Source organism: Macrotis lagotis, chromosome 4 (assembly GCF_037893015.1).
Source record: "Macrotis lagotis isolate mMagLag1 chromosome 4, bilby.v1.9.chrom.fasta, whole genome shotgun sequence".
Taxonomy (NCBI): Eukaryota; Metazoa; Chordata; class Mammalia; order Peramelemorphia; family Peramelidae; genus Macrotis; species Macrotis lagotis.
In genome coordinates this window covers 99,485,260-99,503,380 of record NC_133661.1, presented here as the reverse complement: position 1 = coordinate 99,503,380, position 18,121 = coordinate 99,485,260, and the positions used below count along the sequence as shown (strand labels likewise).

General features: G+C 34.4%; 1 protein-coding gene across 28 annotated transcripts in view; it reads right to left on the bottom strand.

Moving 5' to 3' along the window:
- The window catches only part of ABLIM1 (actin binding LIM protein 1), a 420,518-nt gene that overhangs the window by 11,707 nt on the left and 390,690 nt on the right, over positions 1 to 18,121 (bottom strand). For 13 of the 28 annotated variants that reach the window (XM_074233606.1, XM_074233602.1, XM_074233616.1 and 10 more), the window contains 7 exons: positions 15,323 to 15,427; positions 13,162 to 13,209; positions 10,380 to 10,526; positions 7,311 to 7,402; positions 7,074 to 7,179; positions 1,594 to 1,655; positions 473 to 533 (listed from right to left, as the gene is read on the bottom strand). In XM_074233606.1, the coding sequence (XP_074089707.1) occupies positions 473 to 533; positions 1,594 to 1,655; positions 7,074 to 7,179; positions 7,311 to 7,402; positions 10,380 to 10,526; positions 13,162 to 13,209; positions 15,323 to 15,427 (621 nt within the window). The remainder of the gene's footprint in view (positions 1 to 472; positions 534 to 1,593; positions 1,656 to 7,073; positions 7,180 to 7,310; positions 7,403 to 10,379; positions 10,527 to 13,161; positions 13,210 to 15,322; positions 15,428 to 18,121) is intronic. The other 15 variants (XM_074233619.1, XM_074233599.1, XM_074233609.1 and 12 more) reach the window with 6 other exon arrangements.

The following is an 18,121-nucleotide window of genomic DNA, read 5'->3' as shown; positions in this document are numbered from 1 at the left end:
CCCACCAAAATCCAAAGCAATGCTTACTTTTCTCTCAGTTAACTTATTATGTGGATATAGAATTATGTTTTATAATCCATAAGATATACATGATTACATATATACATATGTATTTTGGAGGTGCATAAAAGATATACTTTGAACTTGTCCTATGAAAAACTCCAGATGTGGAATCTCCCTTTATAAAAAATAGTTAGCACTTGATCTGCAACTTATAGTCTTAGAGAGGTATGAGTCCCTGAGAAGTTGACAGACCAATCCAGAGTCTCATAATGTATATCTTATGTAAGACTTGAACTCAAATCTTCCTGACTCCAAGGCCAGTTCACTATGTACTATACCATACTGTCCATTTCTAGAAAAAAAATTCTCTATAATAGAATTTTATATGTCAATCACTATTCCCCCATGAGAAAATGCATAATGATAGCTATTCTTAGAAACCAGAAAATACTGATGTAGGGAGGCTTACCTCGAACCCCACCACTGACATCACCATAGCTATTGTATTGGGCAAAATCTGTAGAGACCGGCTGCAAAAAGGGGAAATGCATATGTGAGACAATATCTCAAAGTAATATTTCAAAGAAAGGGGAGAAAAGAGGGAAGAGAGATTGAATTAAAAAGAAAACCTCACAAACTAAGATCACCTTCATTTTTCTAATTGTTTTACTCTCCTAATCCTTTGAAATCTTATTGACTATAATAAGAGATCTAACTATGCTGCTAAGAGGTTTTGGTAAATGAGCAGCTCTTGGACGCAAGGAAAAATACATTTTCCTATTTAGTTTCACAACTGGAACTGTTGGAACCTAGGCATTATTCATGTCAGGAGAATGTAATACTATGACTTTTTATTTATTGTTCTAGTTTCTATTATTTCAATGTTAACTTCCTAATTTTAAAAAAAATTTGCAAGAAGAATGTTTGATCTCTTTCCTTTACATAAAACTTCTCTATAGAAGTCTGTTGTCATTTTCTTCAGGTCTTAGATTCAAAATAGATATACTAGATATTCAAGATGATAGAAATTTTAAAACCACTTTATGCAATGGTTATAACACTGAAAATGAAAACCATACTTAAAGGCAACTGAACAAAAAATGATAATTAGTCTCATCATTTTGGAGGACAGATGATTCAAGACAATTTCATATTCTTAATTTAGACATAGGGACTGGAGGTATAGTGCAAATACTATCAGATATAGTCACATTGTCAAGTGGTTTTGCTTTTTTTTGATCACAAGGGAAAGGTTAAAAGTATATGTGTGGGTATTTGTGGGAAAGTAGTATAAAAACAAAAGATATCAATAAAATTTAAAAGTTATTTTCCATCACTCACAAAGGTAATATGCATTCAAATAATACTACATAGCAATTTTATCTACTGCATTGGAAAAAATCTGTAGAACTGGGCAAAATTTAAAAAGGGCAATACTGTTTTTGTTTTAGTAACTCTTCCTACAACCTATCAGAGAGAGTGTTACATATGATAGGTGCTTAATTAATGATTGTTAAATTGAATTGAACTGATTATTAACCTTCAAGTCAAGAAAGGTTATCTCTGAAGAACTAGAGAAATCTTACTTACCCGGTGAAGACCATTTCTTCCATAACCAGGGAGGGAGGAGGTTTTAGATGAAGCATGTAGAGCTAAATGGGAGAAAAAAAAACAAGAAGAAAAACTGTAGGAAATTGATTTTTTTCAGACAAAAAATCTAGTATAAAATCTGGAAAGTTTCAAACAATTATTTCTGAGTATGGTAAAATGACATTTGGATCAACAGAACTCTTTAATACATAGTGAGTGTTAATAGTGAAATCTCTGAGCAGGAGTGAGAGAGGTACTCACACCTCACTGGAAGAGCAGGACTGTTGGCTAAACTCCCCTTTCTATAAGGATTCCTTTCAAGTTTCTTGAACATCTATCTCGTTGGTCACCAAATTCTAATGGTCAATCATGATGCAACACTTGGGAAACTCTAATCTAGAGCACATTCATTTGTTCATTCATTCATTTATGAGAATAATCATCCCTTATTCACCAAAAGTTAATGACCACCCAATATTTAGAGGAATACTTATAAAAATGACAGAATTTGAAAGGAATGTGGTTTTTTTCCCCCTTAGGGTAGAGACTTGAATCACTAAGGATTACAACTGTCTGCTAAATAATCTGACCACAAAGGTCAATTATGACAAACTTTGAGACAGAATTGTCAGTTGATGCTTTACAAGAGCAAAAAGTTAAGGTAAAGTAACAAAAAAAGTACAAATTTTTTTATTATCGTACTATAATAAGAGATGGGAGTAGATTAGAGGCTATTAATCCAAGTTTTAAAAAAAGACATAAAATATTTTGATAACTGAATTTCAATAATTGGCTTATTTTATAATCACATTAATTTTGTTTTATGTTGAGAAGGGCTCCATAGGCTTCACCACACTCAAAGGAATCCACACCACAAAAGGGGAGAGAATCCCTGAGTTTTGAGGTCTGATCTTTCAGCAGGTTCTTCCAATGTTATTTTGTTTTATTGCCCAGGGATTCTGGTATCCAATTCAAGAGTGACACTAACATGGCTAACATGGAAGTATGTTTTACATATATATATATGTATATATACATATATATATATATGAAACCTATATCAAATCGAGTGCTTTCCAATAAGAGAGAGAGGAATGGGGGGAGAGAATTTGGAACTCAAAAATTCTAATAATCAAATATCAATTAGGGAAAAATAAAATACTAAATAATATAAAAGAAAAAAGTGGTGCTAAACAAGTGTGACTTTAAGTACTTCTGAGGATATAGATGCTAATGTTCATGGAGTAAATTATTTATTGAACAAAAAGAGTACATACCAGATGGGTAGACTGACTCTTTCAAATATCTGTATCTGTATTAAAACTGTGTTTCACAATTCTTTAATGGGTCTATTGTGTGATTTTATTTATTTAGTTATCAAAATTGATGTCTTATCATGAAGGCAGGGGACAAGATCTCTTCTACATTACTAAAAATGTGATGCTTTGCATGTAGCAAGCAAATACCAAAATTTGCTGAATGATGAACAATGAAAAAGCAGAATGGTGTAGTGTATAGAGACCTAGATTTGGAATCAGGAAGTCTTGGGATCAAATGCTGCCCCTGCCCTCATGTGACTTTTGGCAAATCATTTGATATTTCTGATCTTCTGGTAACTAACTCTCTAATACTTATCTATCTTGGTGAAGGGAGTTAGCATGCTGATAAATGACATAATATAAAATGTTTAATGCATCATTCTCTTCTTTATGGGCTCTGTTGGTAAGACATGGTTCTCAGTGTAGTGATTGCCACCATCCTTTTCTTCTCCCAAGAAGGTGACTGATTTACTAAACTACAAGTAGTTTTATGTCTTTGTGGTTGTTTGATAGGAGAAAATTTAAAAGTGAATTAAAAAAACTACTTTATCAATAAATGTATTCTGAATAGGAATTGTAACTGGATAATGGACTGGGTCCAGAATTAAATTGTAAGGAATTAATTAAATTGTATTTGGAAAAATGTGAAGTTCTTTCAATAATAGACAATCTATTGCCTGCTACAAAATCCCATCTTCTTTTTTTAAAACTGCAATTTGACACTGATGTATTAGTATTATAAAGGCTGTGATTCATAGAACATCAAAATCTTAGAATAATTATGATTATATGAGCCAGAAAAGGCAAGGGAAACTCTCACTGTGAGTGTTAACAAGCTGTAGCATGTTTCCGATTACAATGATCAAGAAAAGAAGGTAAGCTAGTCATATAGTAAAGTGACAAAAGGAAAGTTTGTCATTTAGTCAGTAAGTGTCTGCTGTATCTGGCACTGTATTTGTGCTAGAGATAGAAAGAAGGTAAAAGATAGTCTGTACCCTTGAAGAGTTCAACAGTTTAATGGAGTTAGCATCATGTAGGCAACTATATACAAACAAACTATATATGAGATAAAGAGGAAATAATAGAGGGAAGGCAATAGAATAAAGACAGATTGGGGCAGAGAACATGAAGTTTGCCCTGTTGTACAAAACACACACACACACACACACAAAAGATAGTTTCTAATATGGAGAAAGAGGACAAAAAGTACATGGAATAAGACATCAGGCATGGCAATGTCAGAGAAGAAGAAAATTTGTATAATCATACTAAGTAGTGAGATAAACAAATTAAAAAGAGAGATAATACACATAGATGCATTCAAACAAGGTTAAAAAAAAAAACACTGACTACACCAGCAATTAGAAGGTCTGGGTTCAGATCCATAGTTTGTCATTTATTAGTTTTGTGAACTGAGGTAGATCACTTAATCTCTCTGAATCCTTACCCCTAAAATGAAGTTACAGGACTGTCCCAAGGAACTCTCTTTGGCCTTATGAGGTTTAACATATCTATAAATGTCTTAGATAATGTCATTTTATTATTAAAACTGCAGATGGCACAAAGCTAGGCGATTGACTCATCCAGTGGATCCAAAAGAATCTCAGCAGTTTCAGACCACAGATTTAATCTAAAAAGATTAAATATAACAAGGACAAACAAGTTCTAAGATTAGGGAATGGAACAAGGAAATCCATGGAAAGGAGAAATTCAGGATTGATTCAAGGGACAGAAAATAATCTGGTTTGACTAGATTTTTAGAGTGAATGGAAGATTCAAATTAGATAAGACTAGAAAAGGCAAGTTGAATTCATCAAACACTGATATGTTTTTAATTACCTTTATAGTTTATCTAATCTGTTCTACTCCTAAACTTTTTTGTTTGATTTTCTAATCTGGAACCAAAGTGTTTGGATGACCTCTGTTTTTTTTTTTAGGTTTTTGCAAGGCAAATGGGGTTAAGTGACTTGCCCAAGGCTACACAGTTAGGTAATTATTAAGTGTTTGAGACCGGATTTGAACCCAGGTACTCCTGACTCCAGGGCTGGTGCTTTATCCACTGTGCCACCTAGCTGCCCGTTGACCACTGTCTTAGATTTTCAAGTTTTGCAATGCTAGGTCCCCTTCATTTATTCTTTTCTCTTTATTTCCCTTGAGATTCACTATCATTTGCTTCCCCCAAGGAATTTATTATTTTACTTAGTTTGCCATTGTTTTGTCATCACCATCATCATATTAATTTGCTACTAGTTAAATAGTAATTTAAGCATTACCTAATGCTTTAGATTTTTATCTCATTTGATCCTCACAAGGGTGAGACATAGATCCATTATTAATCCTCATTTTATAGATGAGGAAAATGAATCTGAAAGAGGTTGTTACTTTCTGGAGGGACACAGTTAGTAAGTATCTGAGATGGAATTTGAACTCAGGATTTCCTGATTCAAAGTCTAACATCATCCAAAGTGATCAAGACAGATAAAGACAGATTGGGACAGAGAGCATGGAAGTTGCCCTGGTGTACATAAAACTTTAAAAGAACAATAAGACAGTCTCTAATATGGAGACAGAGAGGACAAAAAGTACATGGAACAAGGGAGGCAAAAGCATTCCCCAACTGACTATGGTCAAAGGGTATGCAGAGGCAATTTACAGATGAGGAAATCAAAGTGATCAATAGTCAAATGAAATATTACTCTAAATCTTTACTGATTAGAGAAATGCAAATTAAAGCATCTCTGAGATACCACCTCACACCTCTCAGATTGGCCATCGATCTCACTGCTGTCCTCTAATGGTAAAGATTTTCTATCAAAGTTATCTATAATCATATGAAAAACTGCTCAAAATCATTACTGATTAGAGAAATGCAAATTAAAGCATGTCTGAGGTACCTAGCACCTCACAGACTGGCCAATATGACCAGAACAAACAATGAGAAATGTTGGAAGGGATGTGGGAAATCTGGGACACTAATACATTGTTGGTGGAGCTGTGGACTCATCCAGTCTTTCTGGAGAACAATACCCTTTGATCCAGCTATACATCTATTGTGTCTATACCCTGAAGAGATCATGAAAAAGGGTAAAAACATCATTTATATTCATAGCAGCTCTGTTTGTAGTGGCAAAGAACTGGAAGTTGAGTGAATGTCCATCAATTGGGGAATGGCTGAACAAACTGTGACATGTGTATGTTATATAATACTATTGCTCTATTAGAAATCAGGAGGGATGGGAATTCAGAGAAGCTTGGGAGGATTTACATGGACTGATGCTGAGAGAGATGAGCAGAACCAGAAAAACATTGGACATCATAACAACAACATGGGGTGATGGTCGACTTCATGGACTTGCTCATTTCATCAGTGCAACAATCAGGGACTATATTAGGTATCTGCAATGGAGATTCCAGTTTGTTCCCATTAAAGATCCAAACTCTGCCATCCTGATGGATTTCTTGAATTTAATATGGATTATATCTGCCTCAGTGATGTGACCTGTGTTATTATATAGTTCAGAAGGGGTCACCTAGGAATCACTGCTGGGCTATTCAAAATCAGTTTAGCCTTGTAATGAAGGCAAAAACGAACACAGGAATTAGTTGGGAGTATACTTATAGGGATGAAAGACTGATGATGTTTGTCTCTAGCTCTTGAAGAAGACCATGGTATCAGGGAAGTGATGCCAAGATAAGTCCATCAATTGGATTTGAGTGAATGTTGCAGTGCTAAGTCAATAGCTTCACTTTCTCTTTCAGAGCCAATCTGAGTACAGTGGCCAGATATAATCAGGACACACTGGAGATAGATCTGAATGCAAGGGGATCAGGATTAAGTGACTTGCCCAAAGTCACACAGCTAGTAAATGTCTAAGGCTAGATTTGAATCCAGTTTCTCCTGACTCCAGGGCTCATGCTCTCTCCTCCATGTCACTTAGCTGCCTCAAATGAAAGAATGTATCAACTGGGTGAATGGCAAAGTCACTGGAGGATGCAATGGACCTCATCAGGAAGAGAGAAAACATGAAGTTTACCCCTTTCTGTCCCAGTTTACATCTTACTGGCTTATCAAATGGGAAGGTTATTTTGCCCTAGATGAGACAAGATCTAGACATATGCACCCATAAACCTAATTTAAGGAAGTCTGGATATGCTACTCACATGAATTAAGTGGTGAATCATAACGACTGGCTGAAAGGGAAGTCCTTTCCCGGCTCTCTTTTTCCATTTCTTCCTTCAGTATCAATTGACCCAGACCCGAGTTGAGCTACATAAAGGGAATGGAAAATTAAATGTGAATGAAATCTGAAGTTGTTTTCTAGTGCACTATAGTTACTTCTGAGGAAATTTCTGAAAGAATTCAATGAAAGCAATAAAGCAGCCTCCCAGATGACAAACCTTCAATAGCTGCTCTTCTTGAAGCTGCCGGCGTCTCTGAAGTTCCTCCTCATCTTCCTCACGGCCACTTGATCTCCGCCTCATATCTGTTCCTATTTCCATAGTAAAGAGAACTTCTTATATAAGCCCTACTACAAGATAGAATCCTAAAGGACTAGTCCACTTCTCTTCAATAAAGTTAGTAATTGTGACAAAGCCAACAGTGTTCTTTAAATAGCATTTCTGAACCAGTCAGGGGAAAATCCACCCCATCTAAGTTTTCCTGGTCACCTCCATCATACACATGCAATTGAATTAAACTAAGTTTCACATAATTAGTTTATTTGCAGTCAATTTTACAGAAAAGTGCCTAACCAATTTTTATTGGACTTTTTCTCAATTTGTTAAGTAAGTACAAGTCATTATTCCTGAAGGGATTTTGTCTCCCACCAAGTAATTATAAACATTGGATTTTGCTTTGTTCTTGTCTCAGAAGGTTCTAAGCAGCCATACTTTCAGTCAACCATAGGAAATTTCTGTTTAAGAATTCATATTGTCAATCATCATAAATCAATATTTTTTTCTATGCATTAGAAATTCAAGCACTGCTTAGGGAATGAAAGCATTCTTTTAGGGAAAAAAAAAGAAATTAAGAGCTTGGAAAACTTCTCTCTTCCTGAATATATACACCTACAATGTAGTCATTTCATAAAATTTATTCTCATTACATTACCTAAATTTTTAGTTTGGAAAAGTCCTGATTTACAAAGGAAACATGGTATTTCCTACACTATCAACACTTTCTTTTGAAAAATGGTCATAAAGGAGTTTCCCTATAAGTGAAAATAAAATTCTAGTCTGTTAAAGGGTTTCAAAATTATGCATCTACTTCAACAAAATGTGGCATGTAAAGTTCAGCTTTCCTAGTCTCCTAGGAGAGAATTCTTCTGAATGGTTGGAAGGCAGTGTTATGTTCTTCTGAACTCTATGGATGAACCCATGCAAGGAAACAGGGGATGTTAGTAATTTAATCTAAATAATCTTTGACTAATGAATAATCTTAGTTCTTTATGATTCTGATTAATGTAGAATTAAAAGCATTTTAAAAAGCTTTGAATCACTTCTTGTTATTTTCTTCTACCCTACAAATTGTTTTTTTTAAATTTCTTTCTTGGGACATTTAGCTAGTTGACAATTAACATGATGAACTTCCAGGGGTATTTTCTGAAGATTTATGATTTGTTGGAAAAAGCTAAGGATGCCTAGAAGGAGGAAGGGTTTGCTAATACACACTAAAGAGATAAAAGTCTAAAGATAGAATGAGGTAATTTCAATTCAATTTTATAGGGTGCTTTAGATCAATAATAAAAGGGGTATTTATTTATTTATTTGCTAATCTGTTTGTGGTAGGCGAAGCCTCTGGATTCTTGGAAAGCCAGATCAGCAAAGCATTAGCTTTGGAAGTCTTAGAAGTTGGATGGGTGTTGAGGAAGGAGGCAGTAATATAGGATAGATTTATTGACTATGGACTAACCTAATCTCAAACAGCATCATCACCAAAATGGGTAATGAATTTTTTTGGTCTATCAATCTTATGAAAACTTTCAAATAAGTTGGGAAGGCGGGTTTTGCTCTTTGTTGGGGAGTACCCATACTGATAAAATTATGAATCTATGGAAGCAATGAAAAATTGGACAAGTAGATTTCCCTCCCATTAAAGATTCATCTAGTTAGAACTGGAAGGGACATCAGACATCATCCAGTTCATATCTCTTATTATAGTAATAAGGAAACTGAAGCCTAAAGAGGTTAGGCAACTTGTCCAAATCATATGCATAGTCAACATCAGAGGAAGGACATGAACTCAGGATTCTTTGATTCCCGAAACAATGCATTCTCCTCTATACCATGTTGTCTCCTCAATCATTCCTATACATTTAAACAACTGATTGTTTAAATCTTCTTAAAAGAAAAAAATATGATGATGAAAATTGGATACCTTCTTAGTGGACAAATTGAAAGCTTTGGATGATGATGATAAGAACACATTTAAGAGATATTTTAAGGTTTGCAAAGTCTTGCATATTTTATTTGAACCTCACCATAACCCTATGAGGCAGATGCTACTGTTATCTGTATTTTACAAGATGAGAAAACTGAGGCTTAGAGTGTTTTGCTCAGGTTCACAAAGCTAGCATCTGAGGAAGGATTTGAACTCAGATCTTCTTTTCTCCAAATTCAGCACTCTGTGCAATGGATGACTGCAGAAATTTTGAAAGAGAAATTTAAGTCACATGTTATCATAGCTAACACCCCAATTTTGAATAGCAGGCCTTTCAGTTTGTTAGCACCTTGTTAAGCCAACTGTACAGACACAAAGGTACAGATACAAACATATTTTGATTAAATTCAAATATGATGAATGGAACGACTAAAGAGTGACCTCCTAGATGAAAAAGTATGGAATTGTTGACAGAGATGCAGATAAAAAACATGCAACCAACATCATTTGTTTTGGGATGCTTCCTAAACATCAGTGAACTATGCCATAGTCCTTCATGGTACTACAGAAAAGGGGGTCTATTTCAAAAATGAAACAATGCTTAGGTGGTAACAAGATTACTCTGATTATTTAAAATGAAGACTGATGAAAAAGCAAAATACTGGGAGACAATTTATACAGAAAGAAGCCACTTATTAAAGGGTTCAGCCAATCTTTCTAAAGAAGAGTTATATGCAATTATATTGTTATCTGAGACTGTGTCACAGGTGAGTTACTATTATAATGACATCATTCTAGTAGTTCCAATAAGAAACTCCTTAGATAGGATCCTTTGTAAAGAAGCTTCTTACCAAATTCAGAGCCAGAGAAGACTAAATTATAACAAGTTCTACTACATCTAGACAGAGAAATTTCAAATACTTTATATCTAATTAATATCATATTGGTCTCTACTTATGACGCTTGTTTTCTTTTTTGGCATTTTCCTCACAAATTTTTCCGACATGCTAAATTTTCTCATATGTTATGATGAACGACTAGTACCCTTAGAACCTTGCCCATTTGACTTAGTTGCTTCATTTGCATACCTACGGCAGCAAGTGAGGGGGGACCTGGCCAGTGGTCCGTCTCAATCTTTGGTATCTCGTTGGGGTCTGGAGCATGGGCTGCTGGGAACTTGGATGACTTGATGATATCATCTGAAGACTTGCTCTGTGCTGCCAAGGCAGCTGGATCTGGAGGGTAACCAGGGGGAACTTAGCTATTCAATTAAAGCAATGGAGACCCTTGTCCCCTGGTCAAAATGTTAACTCCAAAGGAGTCCAATCACCATTAATATCAGTTGAAATTTCATTTCCCCTTAGAGGTCACCAGAATCAACTAGATTAATTTTCTTTATTTCTATTATCAAGTTCAGGGGGTCAGTCTCACCCTATATTTAGTTAGAACAGTTTCATGCTAGAAAGATTAGCAATAAAAAGGACTAGGGAAGACACATCAAGCAGACTTTTGACTCATTGAGAGTTAAGGAAATCTTCAGTATGCTTGTTCATTTTGGCTAAGAAACTAAAATGGATTAATTCTATTGCCTTCATTTTAAATTATGATATTCATGAAACTTGCTCTCTTAAGTCCCATGGGGATGGGGATCAAATAGAAATGGGGGAATCAATTATTAGTTTGTAGGAAATTGTATTTAGCCATGTAATTTTGGTCTGCCATGTCTATTAATCACTTTCATTCAATGTTTGGCATGTACAAATGAGTTATTCAATTTTAAACAAATGGAGATCAAACTGGACATAATTGTTATATTCATATTTCTTTTCTGTATATTATGGTTAGCTATAAGCAAGAATAAGGTCTAAATTTAACTCCAGGTACATGTTACAAATAAGAAACTAAAAGGGTACAAATTATAAAGCAAAGTAATTCAGTATGCTAAACCTCAACTTTTGTCTTTTCTATGGGTCCTAGTGTAAATACTGATTTTTTTTTTAGGTTTTTTGCAAGGCAAATGGGGTTAAGTGGCTTGCCCAAGGCCACAAAGCTAGGTAATTATTGTGTGTTTGAGACCGGATTTGAACCCAGGTACTCTTGACTTCAGGGCTGGTGCTTTATCCACTGTGCCACCTAGCTGCCCCTGATTTTTTTTTAAAATATGCTTTTCAAATCATAGAATTTTAGAATGATACAGAGACCAAGAAGATCATCTAGTCCAACTCTCTTATTTTACATGAGAGGTTAAATGGCTGAAAACCATATATCTAATGAATGACAGAACCAAGCCAAGTCTAGGAGACAATGCTTTGATTCCTATGTCAATATCATTTCCAAAAAACCATGCTGTTCTTGATTAATTTATAACAATTTAGAGAAAAAGTCTTCAGATTGTCATTTTAATGGAAAGATATCAACATTGTTTTTTGTTGTATATAATGCAAGTTTATATACACTTCTTAAATTTAAATTGTGTGATTTGTGTTTGGAATTAAGTATTAGGAGAGATATTACTATATGTAAGAGTATATGAGCTGATAGTTCAAATTTTGGGAAAATTGTTTTTTGGGAAACAAAAACATGACTTTGAACAGTACTTACGGATTAGATTTGATGAAATCAGTGGTTAAACATTCACAAGTTAATGAGAGGGTGGCAAGACACATTAAAACCATAAAAAACAAACAAAAATAATGTTAAGAAACTTAAAATACAAGCATAGCAATGCAAAACTTAAAAAAAGAACAAACTGAAAGAACCTCAAGCCATTTGAAATTTTTTTTGTTTTTCTCCTCAAACTTTGATGTATAGCTTTTTCTTGCTCATTTTAAACCATATTTTTCATTTTGAGTTATGTTTATCTGACAATTCATTGCAAAGACAGTTTTGATTTGGATATTTATTTTTCCAACACTCCCAATAAATCAAACACATCCTTGAAGGTAGCTTTTATTTTCTACCTGCCCTTAAAGACACATGATTATGAAGGAAAATATCCAGAAAGATGGCATTCCTTCATGTCAAAAAAACTTATCTCTTGGCAACAGGAAGAGAACTTAAACAAAAGTTTATGTTTATTCTTCATCAAGTTAGTCAGTTTATCTTTTTTACTCTATAACCAAAGAAATCCACAATCTCAAAGCAAGAAGGGACCTAAGAGTTAAAGACTGGACAAGGCTAGTCATCTAGTCCAACTAATTCTCTCATTAAATGACAAGGAAATTGAAATCTAGAGAGAGGAAGATGCTCAATATCATATAGAGCATAAGTCAACTTCAAGTTCTTCATTTTCTACTAAATCGCATTAACTCCAGCACTCCCTAGGCTTTCAAAGAGAGATGCTAAAGGAACTGAGCAACTGGTCAAGTAAGTTTGAATTACTCAAAAAGACTTTGTCTCATTTGTTTTCATTCATTTAGTTGGTTTAATTAGGTTCACACTCTTCAAAGTTGTTGAGGTTATAGTGCTTTTGAGGTAATTAGTTTAGTTAGAAGTCTGCATGCAAAATAAGTCATATAGTAAATCTCTTACCTTTACCCCAAAGAGAAAGAAAATTATTCTTTTGGTTGCTTTTTAATAAGGCTTTGTGGTCTAGGTTCAATTGAATGCTTCTATAATAGTCTTACCATAATGAATTCACTTCCTCTAGAAAGTTAACTTTTTATGACATATGCATAAAAATTGTACCTTCAGGGACCACAATTAAATATTGCATCTTTGAATTACTTTGTATATGTCCGGAAAACCCTTTCTACTGGATGCCATAATTTTGTTAAAATAAGCCCTGGGTAAGTACTTCAGTAAACAGTAAAGATGTGAATTTGAGATGACTTTTCTATTTAAGAGCTATGAGGAGGAAAGCAGATTTACCATGTTGTTTGTAGATGGGTGGTTTTCGGTATATGTTGATCCCTTGATCTGTGGAATGAAAAAGCAAAGATGTGTGAGATTAGTTCAGTCATGAGATAAGAAAAAAATAAATCAAATGTTGAGCCAGTGTGAAGAATCTTGAACAAAAAAAAGACCAGGAAGTTGACTTTTGTATTACAAAGAGTTAATTTATTTGAAGAAAAAACACAAATATGAGTGAATTATCAGACATGTGACATGAAATTCTTTGTAATACATCTTACAATAATTATGCTGATGTAACTAAGATATGAGCCACTTTATATATGTACACATATATACATATATTTCATTAAGAATGTGATTAAAAAATTAAGAAAAATGAGAACAGAGGAGATGTTTTGATGATGTGAAAGACAGAACTATTTTGGAGGTTAAAACTCCCCCCAAATTACTGCTGTCTGGAAATCGAGCTTCCGGTAGACACCGGGGGCCAATTTATCTTTCAATTAATGAGCTGAACTGAGCATGAAGAAATGTGGTGAAATTAGAAATCACAAAAAATGCTTTCTACTCTAAAAACAGTCAGATGTTTTCATGGGATGCTCAATCAAATCCTGATTTGTGTGGGACAGTAACCATCTACTTGCTGCTAATTAAGATCCTTCTGCCAGCAATATATCTGACTCTCACATCCTTATTTTCCCCTCATGTTAAAGAATTAAATCTTCATGGAGCATTAGGAGGCTAAAAGATACAAATAAAATTTTATTCTCAAAGTTAATTGAAATTTATAGATGATAGTTACAAATTAGAACCATTTTATCTAGAGCTGTGATTTCATTGGTGTAAGGTACCCTCAAGGAGGAAAGACCTTCCAGCAATGTAGATGGAAAACTATTTAACAACTTATAATCTTAGAGAATTGCATGGGGACACTGAGAGGTTAAATTACTTGCCCAAAGTTGAAAACTTGGGTCACCCTGATTCTGAGACCAGCTCTCAATCCATGATACCAGTGATGCCTCACTCTTAAATCACGTGACAAACCAAACATTAGAGGATTTAGACTGAGAGGAGACCTTAGAGATGGAGTCCAATGCCTTCATTTTACACATGAGAAAACAGGCTCAGAGAAGACAAATGACTTGCTAAAAGTCATACAGGTTGTAACTAGCAGAGCTAGGATTCAAATTCAGTCCTTCTTATTCTAAATCCAGTAATCTTGGCTTTCACTGCAATGTATTGACTTAAGTAGGAAAATGACTTATTTGTTAACTAAGGTTAAAATAGTGGGTAATTTACTAAAAGAATTTTCAGTAGACAGGAGAGGTCAAAAATGTGATAAGATGAGGAATTTTATCTTTATTGCCAATTAAAGCATACCATAGTTTGAACATAACTGTGGTTGGCAAATTCTGCTTGATTCTGTATCCCTTACAGGGTTGAGCCAATTCAAACAGTCAAAACAATGAATTTTATTTCTCTACAAAACACTGACTTTTCTTTTCCTACCTCTTTCTAGTGAACAATCATTTGGGTGCACGCAGTGAAAGCTTACAGATAACTCAAGCAACATCTCCAGCCCTAACCCTGTAGGGCAAGGTTTCTTGGTTGGCTACTGTGCAGTCATAGTGACACAAACAATTAATTTCATATGAAAAGAACACTCAGTTTATTTGGTGTCACATCTCTAGGTTAGGAAATTAAAAGTCTGTGGGAATATTCTTGCAATTGAGACAAAGAGGGAATTACTTCTGGATATAAAAGTGAGATCCCTGAAACTACAAAGTTCAACATCTATGACAGTAAGAAAGCTTCACTTTCCATGTGCACCAAAATATACCATGAACTAATATCTAGAAATAAGTAACATATCTTGAAAAATTATTTTCCTTTTGAATTACTATAACTTCAATATTATCCCCCACCCCCATTAGTAATGATAAAAAGAAAAACTCAAACAAAATAAAAGCCAAAAACAATCCTTTAATAACACCCTATGTTTCACATATAAAAACTGTACTAAGGACCCATTAGAACAGAATCTGCAATTTAGGGCACATCAACTGTATGCATCCCAATAATAGAGCGTGAGGTAATGGAGACGAGACAAAGGTTTTACAAGGCTACATTCTACACTGTGACGGGACACCAAGACACATACAGTGTCAGCTCCTACCTGGAACATGGAAATGTTTAGGGGCCTGAGCGTAAGTTGGAGTTAGAGGGCGGCTGTCTGGCCGATAAGGGAGAGGGGAGTTCCGGCCGCTGGATGGCTCATTGCCTCCAATGAGAAGAATGGAGAAAACAAAATGAGAGAAGGGAGAGTGACAAAAGGGGAGGGGGAAAGCAAGCATAATAAAAATTCAAAACAACAAACTGAAAGGAGATAAATTGAAGAGAAAAAAGGAAAGAAAACCAAATAAGTTATCAATTTTGCTAGCACAGGTGATTTCAAGTTTATTATTCTGAGAGAGGGAAATTCATGTTCAAGGGAGAATTGAGTTAAAGGCAGCTGGTAACAAGATGCTTCATTCCGATGGCATGCGATTGAATGCTGTAAGCGAGCAGTGTACTGGTTAGATAGATGGTCAATACAAGAAGAGAAATGGGAAGTTTCTTGTTCATGATATAGAATCAAGATTAAAACAGTTAAGGTTCAAGCATATAAATTACTGGCTTTGCAAACTCAAAAATACAACCATTTCCAAGCATGTAGGCAGATGCTGGCAATCAGAGCATGTTTCTCTAAACTGAAGACTAAGTCTGTTAAAAACCTCATGTTGTTACCCAGTCCTTCCCCCTTACCAATGCAATATGGCTTCCTATTGTTGTTTTCTAACTTTAATGTGGGCAAAGTAGAATTCAGTTTTTAGATCTCTATACCTTATTTGCTTCTACTCCCTTCTACCTTTCTCTTGAAAAATATCGCTATGGCTACCATTCATGGGAGACATAAAAACTTACTGCTTTAATAATTTCTGACATTGTAAGCTTAGGGGAATTTCTTTGGGATTATCTAAAATGGGCTTGTGGTCAACTAGAGGGTTCTAATGTACTCCTTTCCTTTTGGGGGCCTTTTATGTTCCTTCTGTTTCGACAGACTGACATTTAAATGAAGAAACATCATTAGAGGCATAAGATTTTATAAAGTTATCACACCAGTAATATTTTAAAATCATGTGCCTATATACACACATATTTGCAAATATTAAAGCATTGCAAGCAAATTATTTAAATTATACTGCCTGATTTTAGAGTGTCTAGTCTAAAAACTGTAGTTTACTAGAGAGAAAATTAAATTTTTATCTTGATTATTATATACTCATGTAATTTTAGACAATGAAAACATAGCATGATATAAAATAAGTAGTACATTATTACAAAAGCGAGTTTTGAATTTCCAAAGGTAGCTTTGGGGGAATATAACAGGATATGTCTTAAGCTTGGGTATGTAATTGAAGTTGCCAAAGTCCATAGTATTGCACCAAGTTCCCAATATTTTATAAAGGTTAATTTATTGTTTTGCATATTAGACTATAATCAGCTAATAGTTAAGAAATAATATAAAAACCATAGGACAAATTGTTCCACTTTAGAAAGGCAATGGCTAATGAACCTCTATCATAGCTCAACACTTTGCCTTATGAGAATCAGCTCATGTATATCATCAGATAAACTGAGATAAAAATAAGCATGAACTTAATAAAACTGGAGATAGATATGGGATGGGAGAATATCACTTACATGGTCTAAAGGAAGAAATATCATAAATGAAATGTTAAAGTCATATTCTGCTTAATCAATGGCATAGTCTTTTTGAGTTTAGTAAATATCTCCTAAATTCTTTTTAGCTTTTTTAATTCAAACTATCTAGAGAAAAAATATTAATCAATGGAATTTATCATTAACTCTTTTTTATAACTTATACACCGTGGCAGATATGCAATATCTCTGAACCAATAGTTTCCCATTCAAAGAATGTTTTACCATGAACTGAAAATACCAGGTATTCTTCATAGGAAACTAGATGACTGGAAACCAAAAAAATACTTGGGCAATTCTTTGAAAAGAAAGCCTAGAAATTTCATCTCAAGAAAAATTGTCTTGTTCAGTCAGTTACATATTTTTACTTGGGTGACAACTCAGCACTATCTTGGCCCTTACCACTGCAGAATTCAACTACATTTACTTCATCCTGAACCAAATGTCATAGTATCAGATGATTTAGGGATACCAGAGAACTTGGAATTAATCTGGTTTAATGCCTTCATTTTATACATAAGAAAACAAGTCCAGAAGGCTATTAAGAATGACATAGAGTCATACACTAAGCAATTAAGTCAGTATTTGAACCTCCATCTTCTGATTTTAAACACTCCAGTATTTTAATTTATAGTCAGGAGTCATTCAGGGAAAAGTATACAATGCCTCCAATTCAAGTCACAAGACTAAAATGAGATTTGGAAAGGGAGAATTTACAGAGAAGAAACTCCACCTACCAATAGTTATCATCAATTGTTCTGCAAATTTAAGTCCAAGAAAGTTGCTTTTAACATTGAAATGATTAGTCATTCACTGTCCAGGGCCACAAAATAAACATGGGTTATTAGTGGGATTTGAATCCAGGTTTTCCTGACTCTAAGTTCAGCTTTCCTCCACTGCTCTTTCTTATGAATTTCTTTTAAAGCACTGACACAGGGGGTATTTAATAAATGTTTACAGAGCTTTGGTCATTGTTGATTGATATCACAACTATATTTTAAAAAGAAAGAATATTCAAGCATATACCAGAACATGAAAGAAAAATTCATTAAATACCTTCTCTTATGTTTAGAATGCAAGGAGTCAGCGTTTCTCTAATGTGATTTAAGGATCTCAGAGAGACAAAATATTGGAATTCTTACAAAATTCAACTAGAATCTAATAGAACACTCTACAGTAGAGACAATGTCTCCTCTACTAGGCAAGTTCATTA